Below are 10,172 nucleotides of genomic sequence, written 5' to 3' on the forward strand. Positions count from 1 at the left end.
CATACCTAACCAGCATATGCTGGTTTTTTCAACAGGGTAATGTGTACAATATATCGCTTGGCTGTAAAGACTGCAGACTCGTTTTGACATCCCCATAACAAAACGTCATAGCGGCTTAGGAGAGAGAAATTACATTGTTTGAAATGATATTTAACTTGTAGTGTACTCAGAAAAAGTGTAGGCCTGTTTGCTTAGAGTATGCATTCAAATATATGGTAAATCTTTTATGGTGTTTTTATAGGGTGAATCTCATGATAAAACGTCCAAAAGAGAACCCCCCCCACTAAAAATAGGTTTTTGGTTAAGCAATTTGCATAAGAGGAATACAGTACAAAGTATAAAATACAATCAGTTTTGTATATAGGGTGTGAATAACACATTAGGGTTGATCTGGTGGACATTGCAGGACTCCACAGGCATGTGAGGGTGCAGGCTTTGGGGAGCCAGCTGTATTTGTCCTCCTTCCCTAAATCTGTATCAGCAGTGCACTTCAGACAAGACAGACAAGAGCGTCAGGCCTCAACCGGACAGATGTGCTCTGTACAGTGTTGGTACTAATCAAAACACAGTAGATAAATGCTTATTGCTTATGCATTTCAGAGTACACGCGTCATCAACTTAGAAAAAGAGCCACAGGGTAAGAAAATGCTAAAAAAAGAGTCTAATACTGTGCTTAGGGTTCAAATAAAACAGTAACAGTGTGTAGTTGAGTCCTCTCCGATGCAACTGTCTAAAATGGCTGTCATTTTTTTCATAAGGCCAAAAGTTGTATAAACCAATGTGGTGACGGAGATGAGTGACTCTACATGTCAGCTTTGACGAAGGATGCAAATAAGCTGTCCTCTTGTTCCATGAGAATCTCTGGTTTTCCATACTCCATGATGCTTCCTCGCTTCATCACAATGACTAGATCAGCCGTCAGGATAGTGTGGACACGATGCTGTGGAAAACAGGCACATTCAAGTAGATGTGTGCAAATGTATTTCTACTGACACATCACCTTAGCTGTTAAGATTATGTTTAACTGTGCCCTTTTGTTGCTCAGATCGCTGCAAGATTCTGTAATCAGAGTCAGTAGTGGCTCGTGGGTTTTAAAATAGAGGCACACTAATTGTATTGGTCTGGGGATCCCTGCCGATTATTATTATTTGCTTAACCACTTTAAAATGGCTTTTTGGTTGCTTTTAGTCAGAAAACAACACACATACAGCAAGATAATATAATTTCACTTAAAGTTACCTGGCCTATCACTTGAAGCAAACATCCATCCCTTCTTAAAAGTCTGTGTTAAAAGAGCCGACTGCTGTAACGTTAGCCTATATCCAGTTAGGCGTGTTCTCCCTTTATTTTTAATTTGTATATATACTGTTTGAATGACAGCTTGGTAAATCTGTTGGCATCAAATATTCAATATCGCTACTCATAAGCACTTGGTACATTATCAGCGCAGCTGGAGACGTTCAAACTAATATCACGTAATTTACGTCTCTATGATGATTGGTTGATATCAGAAGGAAGGCTAGCCGCCCCTACGAGGTTTCTTTTCTCAACACTCCTCAGCGCTGAAAGTGAACACTCGATGCTGATTGGAGATCAGCTCAGCTTTCCCCCGGCCTCCCCCTACCCTTCTCTATTACATAGCGGTTGTAATTACATCAGCAGATTCGGCACATTCGCAATAGAAAAGCGGCACTTTCCAACTTCAGTAACATTATGCTATTACAGCTGTGAAATTACAAACAAAAAATACACATTCTGAGCCATGAATTGAAATGAATTGTGAATTTTATTAACATTTAATCATCCTCCTCCCATTTTCACCTCAATTTTGGGGAAGCTGAGCCTCCCCTGCCTCCCCCCGACGAGCCGCCACTGATCAGAGTAAAACATCAAGCTTTTGAGGGAACGTTACAATCATTTCCAGTGCACAAAACGGTAGCAGGTGCAGGCCTTTAATTCGGTGAAACTCACAAAGGGCCCTGAAATAATAACTAAATAACTTGGCCCATCTATCATAAACACCAAAGGCTAGTGTCATTTTTACTATTTAAATACAATTTTAGCTTTTATTAATATTTTAAATTATCTTTTATTTCTATATTTTAAATTTAGGTTAAAGCTTTAGTAATTTTGTTTGTTTTTTATTAGTCTTTAAATAAATATTTATATGTAGTTTTAAGTTTAATTTTATGCCTAATAATTTTAGTTCTAATAATTTTAGTTCACTGCGTTCAACAATTAGTATCTGAGGTAATATTGCTAATTTTAGTTTAGTTTTTCATCATTTATATTTTATTTTTTTATTTCAACTAAATTAATTGAACGTTTTTAATAGTTGTTTTGGTTAACAACACGCACGCAACTAAACATAATTTTTCAAATTGTTGTGAAAAATTGTTTAAAAATTATATATATATATATTGTTTTCATAATAAATATTTAATAGACCACTAGCAAAAACAACAACAAAAAAAACAACTCCATTTATTTATTTAAATTTAATATAATTTATTTTATTTTACAGAGTCTAGTGCTGTGAAAGGACAGAGTCTATTTTCTTAGAATACCTGGTCAGGTAAGGGCCTTTACGTCATATTAAAAAAAAAAAAAAAAAAAACAGGCTCACAACACCTATATTGTGGCTATTTGTATTTTTAAAAATGTATTTGTCAAACTATGTTTATTTGTCAGAAAAAAAGATAAAAGGTTATTTAAAAATTGTGAAAGATAAATGCTGACCAGGTAAAAACCAAATTAATTATATTAAAAATGAATAAATAAACACATTTCAACCTAAAATCGTAATGTTGAAAAAAAAAAAAGACTAGTCAAACACTTGTCAGCTGGCTTTAGATTACACTCTAAAAATGCTGGGTTGTTTCAATCAAACTTTGGGTCAAAAATGGACTAACCCAGCTGTTGGGTTAATTTTTTCCATTAAATTTTTAACCCAAAAGTTGGGTTAGTCTATATTTGACCCAAAGTTGGGTTGAAACAATCCAGCATTTTTTAGAGTGTAGGGTTAGTGACTGTGCGCTGAAGTGTTCAAATAGGTTGCACACATAAGAAGCTCTTGGTTACCAACCAATGTGGCAGGGCGTAGGCGCCTAGGGGCGGAGCCAAAGCACGGTTACTTGTGCGTCCGGACTAAGATGCTGAAGAGGCTGTTCTCCTGTGCCAAGAGGTTAGGAGCGCTGTCACACTCTACCAGAGTCCCAGAGGAAAACACCAGCACCTGCTCTGCCTCCAAGATGGAGGAAACCAGGTGCTGTGTCAGAAGTAGAGAGACGGGTGGACAAAGTAGGACAAAGAAGAGAGGGGAAAAAGGTGATGAGGGTGAGGAGAGGAAAACGGGTGAAAAAGTGCAGCAGACAGAGATCATGCATTTATTCAGAGCTCAATCGTGTTGAGGCAGAAAGGCCATTTTTGTGTATCTGTGGCTCTGAATGTCAGTTTATACAAACATCAGACTACAGTGGCTGCAGGCTTATAAAATTCTTATAAGCCAATGTGTTAATGCCAAGAGATTGATAGTGACTGATTGTCAGCTGTCAGAAGTGGTGAAGAAAGATGAAATCAGGGAAAGGATTGAAGATGTCAAAGCCTGGCAAGCATTAAAAGTCCTTTTATCCCTTTAAAGATCTATTTCTGTATTTCTGTATTGTATTTCTGTGCCCATTTTTTATACAGACCAGCAAAAAAAGTTGATATAGGGTAACTTACTGCTATAGTGACAACCGTCCGATCAGCAAATGCAGTCATCACCACTTTCTGAAGAATATTTTCCTGTTGAATTTACCACAAGAAACATTTTAATACAAATTTTTTTTTTTTTTCCAGCTTTCAGAAATTATGCGTTCTTTCCAAAACAAGACCCAAACAAGATGAAATCGAAATTGACTTCATTTTAATACAATCCAATCAATTCCCAATAATTTTTACTCAATGAATTCCTGTTTCAATCTATAATACATTACATGATAAATGTTTAGCAAATGATATAAAATGTAATGGATGTAAATTTAAGCCTAATCCTAATGCCTAAGAAAAAAAAAAAAAAAACTATGAGATATCATAATTATGAGAATAAAGTCAAAATAATGACAAAAAAACTCAGAATTATGAGATAAAATGTAATGGATGTATATTTAGGCAAAGTCATTATTACGTGATAAAATGTCAAAATTACTATATAGTAAGTCATAATTATGAGATAAAAAAAATAAAAACTATGAGATACTAAATCATAATTATGAGAATAAAGTCAAAATAATGAAAAAAAAAACCTCTCAGAATTATGAGACAAAATTTAATGGATGTATATTTGGGCAAAGTCATAATTAGGTGATAAAATGTCAAAATTACTATATAGTAAGTCATAGTTATGAGATTAAAAAAAATCTAAACTATGAGATACTAAATCATAATTATGAGAATAAAGTCAAAATAATGACCAAAAAACTCAGAATTATGAGATAAAATGTAATGGATGTAAATTTGGGCAAAGTCATAATTAGGTGATAAAATGTCAAAATTACTATATAGTCATAGTTATGAGATACTATGACTCATAGTTATGAGATAAAAAAAAATCTAAACTATGAGATACTAAATCATAATTATGAGAATAAAGTCAAAATAATGAAAAAAAATCCCTCAGAATTATGAGATAAAATGTAATGGATGTATATTTGGGCAAATATATAAATATATATAAAATGTATATTTAAAAAAAAAAAAATCAAAACTGAGATACGAAATCATAACTATGTGAATAAATAAAAAATTATGACAAAAAAATTTCATAATTATATCAGAAATCCAAATGCTTTGTCAACATTTTCGTTAACCTGATTTCATCTCAAAATTTTGACTTATGATGTAGTATCTCATAATTTCAACTTTTTATGTCATAGTTATGGTTTATCAAATCATGCTTTTTTTTCTGATGGAATGGAAACGGTCTTCCGTAGATGTGGTTGTACCGTGGCCATGTCTATAGAAGCTGTCGCCTCATCCATAATTAGGATGCTGCTTTTGCGGACAAAGGCCCGGGCAAGACAGAAGAGCTGTCTTTGTCCCACGCTGAAGTTCTCCCCTCCTTCTGTCACCACAGCGTCTGGGGAAAGACATACGTACTGCATGATGCTTTACAGCTGTTCAGATTTACCAAATATTACTTTTAAATAAAACTGAATGCTTCGGGTCATCATGAAAAGGTCAGAAAACTCCAGCATTTCATTGCAATAGAACATTTTCACTCAGTGTCAAAATCATGAGGTGACTGACATTATGGTTTCAGCCGATCCTGATGAGGGCTGAACAGTTGGAGAGGATCATTCTTACCCAATCCTCCTGGGAGTGCTTTCACCATATTCTTCAACTGGGCGATTTCAAGTGCTTCCCAAAGCCTGTCATCAGTGCAAGTGCGCTCGGGGTCAAGATTTAACCTAAAAACGCACAGGTGCAAACAATAGAACACACAAAGAATTAGCAGACATTCATATCTTATGTCGTTACAAACCTATAAAAAGACAAAAGGATACATTTAGCAGAATGTTCATGCTGCTCTTTTTCTTACAATGAAAGTGAAGGAAGACTGGGGCTAAAAAGTATCAGAAAAGTTGGGTGTATGACTCGTGCACTATATTCCAGTCCTCTGAAGTTATATGATAATTTTGTGCAAGTAACAGCATCGATATTCAATAAGTCAGTGGTTATTGAGTTTCTTGTAACCAGTAATCATTGGTTTTGATATGCAATATTTTACAAGCTTGGTGTCAGTAAGATATATATTTTAATTCAGCAAAGATGCATTAAATTGATCAAAAGTGATAATAAAGACATTTAAAATGTTACAAAAGAATTCTAATTCAAATAAATGCTGTTCTTTTGAACTTTTAATCCTGAAAAAATGTATCACTGTTTCAACAAAATTATAAAGTAGCGTAACTGTTTTCAACATTAATAATAATATGTTTCCCATGCACCAAATCAGCATATTACAATGATTTCTGAAGGATCACTTGACACTGAAGACTGGAGTAATGATGCTGAAAATTCAGCTTTGCCTTCACAGGAATAAATGATATTTTAAAATAAATTAAAATAGAAAATTGTTACTTGAAATTGTAATAATATTTCACTCTTTAACTGTAATTTAGACCAAATAATTACACCTTTTGTGAACATAAGAGACTTCTTTCAAAAACATGAAAAAATAACCATCACTTTCATTGTATGGAAAAGAGCAGCTTGGTCATTCTTCAAAATAACTCTTTTCTTGTTCCACTTAAAAAAGATGTGGGACATCATCAGCCTGAATAAATATGTTTTTTTGGATGAACTTTCCCTTTTAATGAATAACGCACTCAGGGGACGTAGTGTTAATGCACCCAATGACCATAAGAGGAAATGCTAATAAACCCATATTCACATCCGTTTTTTTAACACACTGGGAAATGGATTCCAACTACAGCTTCTTCCTTTATGGCCCTACATTTTCCGAAATTAAAATCAAGGAAAGATTTGCTGTACTAATAATTTGTATGTTCTGTCTCCTGGGCCCAATGATCCATTAGGCCTGCTTCGTATAAACATTGTCATGACAACAGCTTGCCCAAAACCATTCCCAGGCGACTTGCGATGGTGGTTCAGTTTTATTTTCTTTCTTATCCCTTGGCGGCCTCTTTAAACAAACCCCATATGCTCACTGTCTTCAGAAACAAACATGACACTTAGTATCCGTGAGAAGTTCAAACAAGCCTGGAGCCGAGGACACTTGTAGATACATATTGAACATCCAGTGAAATAAATACTTAACACTGTTTGAAAAGAAACATATAGGGGAATAAAATCCTAAATACATAAGAATGTATAGCTTATTCTAAGAACAGTAGAGTTATGCAATGGCAGTATATCGAAACGCCCCCTATTTCACATCCTGGGGGTCCCTGTGTTTTGTAAATGATCTGTGTTTATGCTGAACTTCTGATTAAAAATGTCAGGCAGGAAGTGCGTGTTTATTGTCCCTGGTCTTGTCTGTTTGGGTCAGTTTAGCCTTAGTGAGTGCGTGTGAGGTGCATGCATTACGCAGATACAAACGTATTTTTGTGTCTGTTTGTATGTTTGAGCGAGCATGTTTGCATGTTTATACCGGATGGAGCCGCTGAACAGCACTGGATCCTGTAGAATGATTGACAGACGGGATCTCAGGGTTTGGAGTGGAAGCTTGCAGATGTCAATGCCATCAATAACAATCTTTCCTAGAGCAAAAAAAGATCATGACACACCCAAGTTTTGAATTAGATTATATTTTTATATTTTCAGTTGTCATTAGTTTACTTATTTTGTTATATGCTTTTATCATTTTTTTAAATTATTTTTGTGTTTTTATATTTAGCTTTAATTTATTTTTATTTCAGTTGTAATTTTATCAATTTTAGTACTTAAACATATTTTATTTCAGTTAGTTACCAAAGCAGTATTTCTCATTTTTGTTTGTTTTTAGGTTTTTCACCTAATACTTATATTTTTTATTTATTTTACGTTTATTTGTTTGTATGTTTGTTTTAATTTTCATTATTTATAATTGAACCATTTTTAATAGTTTTAGTTAACAATAACAACACTGGTTTATATTTAGCTCATATTAATTGAGAAACTACACTGATATTTGTATTTATTTATTTAAATGTATTTATTTAATTTTATTATGATTTATTTATTTTATTTTCTATTATTATTTATTATTTTTAAACATTTTTTAACAACTCCAGTTAACAATAACAACACTGGTTTATATTTTATTTTTTAACTCCTATTAATTGCGAAAAATTAGATAATTATTTTGTTATTGATTTTTTAAAATGTATTTAATATATTTTTATTTGTTTATTATTTATTATTTTAACAATTTGAATAGTTTTAGTTTTAGTTAACAATAACATCTCTGGTTTATATTTTATATTTAGCTCATATTAATTGAGAAACTACATTGAATATTTTTTTTCTATTATTTCCTTTTAGTTATACCATTTAAAAGGTGTTTAAAAATGGCAATGGCACATAAAACACACTTTCTATTATATACCAATATAAATGTCATATTAACTCCATAGATGTGTTTTGCGTCAGCTACCCAGATATTTAACATATCTAACTATATAAGATATAGCCATATTTAGCTCTTAGCAAAATCTCAAACTAATCCCAGTAACATTTTTCCTTCTTTCCCTGAAGGATTGTTTTATTGGTTTTGGGTGTTCAGGTCAGTTTACAATAACTTGACTTTAACACAGAGTGGTTTGTAGTGGATATCAGGAGACCAAACACAGCTCTTAAGATTTTCATTTTACCTTTATATGGACACAGTGAAGAGAGAGTCGGTGCACTTCTGATTTAAAACATCTCTAACAGCCGTGCTCATGTGCACAAAACAGCATGAACTGTTTGATTTGGCTAAAGATTTATTTTGACTAAGAGAAATATGGTAATGCTGCACGCTGGATAATATGATAAAACTCACAGAGAAAATAAATGTGATGTATTTTTGTTTGTCATAATAATAAAATCAATATCCCAAAAATAACCCTATTTAGTTATAACTGTTATTTATAGCATTGCTTTAATTCTTCTGCATCATTTTTATTTAATTACGAAGGAAAGAGGTAGAGAATTTTCTTTAAATGCATTAGTGAACGTTGTACTAAATATATTGCATGATTTAGATAACAGTTTTTTATACACTTTCTGTTTGATATCTTACAACAAATGAAGCTATGGTTCCATTTTAAATCAACCAGACTAAGAAATTCTGTCAATAATGACAGTAAGACTCAACAGATCTCTATGGTTAATGTCTAAGTATGACATCATGGCTGCTTGTCAAAGTGACAGTAACCATAAGGTAAAAGAACAAACAACACGGGCAAAGAACTAAATGTATCTAGGGTAAGCAGCTGAGGACATAAAAAATAATGTCCACAGCTTTTTTTCATATTTTCCAAACTTTTTTTCTTCTTTAGGGATCCACAAGGGTCAATGTGTCCCCAGCGGCGAGCTTGACATACATCTGAGCGCTGTAATGCTCGGTGAACCATAATATTTCATTAAATAGAGATTTGGAAGATGTCCTGGCAAGACCTACCTTCAAAAACATCCACCATGTTGAAGAAGGCCAGAGACAGCGAAGACTTTCCACTGCCCGTTCTGCCACAGATGCCCACCTGGGACAAAAAGAACAACACGTAAGCACTTGACACAGCCTGACATTTTCAGACTGCTTTTGTATAAACACGCTCAGGGCTGCTTTCCTAAATTACACAAACTAGTGCGGACAGTTACAGTTCCCATGTCACAACAAGAAGCCATCTGTGCTGCCGTACTTGTATACTGAGAACCAGGGCACCTATTAAAAAACAAGTTAATAAAGACTAATAAAGATAAAAGCTTATGACGGAATTGCAAATTGCATAGGTTTTGCTTCAATGTGTAGTTGATATTCAGGCAGAGATTAACTGTGGTTTCGCAGTGCAGAGAGAAAATAAACACTACAGTGACAAAACCGCAAGTGAGTGTTATGTGCTACAGCAGGTCGATCGGTATCAGGACTACCAAATTCTCATCTAGGACAATTTTAATAATATTTTTGAGGGTAACGGACAACATACATTAGACAGATTGAGAGTAATAATATTGTTTATTTATTGAACTGTTATTTTAACATTATTAATATACTATTGTAGTATTTATTAATAATTTGAATTAAACGTTATTTTCTTCATTTTAATTTAAGTTTAAGTTTTAGTAGTTTTATAATGTGCTTTTATCATTTTTATTAGTTTTTGTTTTTTATATTTCTATTTAGCTTTAATTTTGTATCAGTTTTAGCTAGGGCTGTCAAATCGATGAATCATGATTAATCGCATCCAAAATAAAAGTTTTTGCTTACATAATGTTTTTGCTTTCACTTCCATGTGTGTGTGTGTGTGTGTATGTACTGTCTATATATGTATATATAAATAAACACACATACATGTAAATATCTAAGACATATATATTTATACATATATATATATATATATATATATACACACACATATATGTGTGTATATATATACATATATATATACTGTATATACATATATATATATATATATATATATATATAC

At 33.0% G+C, this 10,172-nt stretch overlaps 1 protein-coding gene across 4 annotated transcripts in view; it reads right to left on the reverse strand.

Moving 5' to 3' along the window:
• Positions 1-42: 42 nt before the first annotated feature.
• LOC107655566 (ATP-binding cassette sub-family C member 9-like) overlaps positions 43-10,172 on the reverse strand; it is a 47,457-nt gene continuing 37,327 nt past the window's right edge. For 2 of the 4 annotated variants that reach the window (XM_016443093.1, XM_016443090.1), the window contains 7 exons: positions 9,149-9,227; positions 7,157-7,265; positions 5,347-5,450; positions 4,986-5,119; positions 3,724-3,786; positions 3,086-3,268; positions 865-940 (listed from right to left, as the gene is read on the reverse strand). In XM_016443093.1, coding sequence (XP_016298579.1) covers positions 3,131-3,268; positions 3,724-3,786; positions 4,986-5,119; positions 5,347-5,450; positions 7,157-7,265; positions 9,149-9,227 — 627 coding nt within the window. In that variant the 3' untranslated portion in view covers positions 865-940; positions 3,086-3,130. Of the gene's footprint in view, positions 941-3,085; positions 3,269-3,723; positions 3,787-4,985; positions 5,120-5,346; positions 5,451-7,156; positions 7,266-9,148; positions 9,228-10,172 lie in introns of all 4 variants that reach the window. The other 2 variants (XM_016443091.1, XM_016443089.1) reach the window with 1 other exon arrangement.

The sequence above is a fragment of the Sinocyclocheilus anshuiensis genome, unplaced genomic scaffold (assembly GCF_001515605.1).
Source record: "Sinocyclocheilus anshuiensis isolate Anshui unplaced genomic scaffold, SAMN03320099.WGS_v1.1 scaffold916, whole genome shotgun sequence".
Classification (NCBI taxonomy): domain Eukaryota; kingdom Metazoa; phylum Chordata; class Actinopteri; order Cypriniformes; family Cyprinidae; genus Sinocyclocheilus; species Sinocyclocheilus anshuiensis.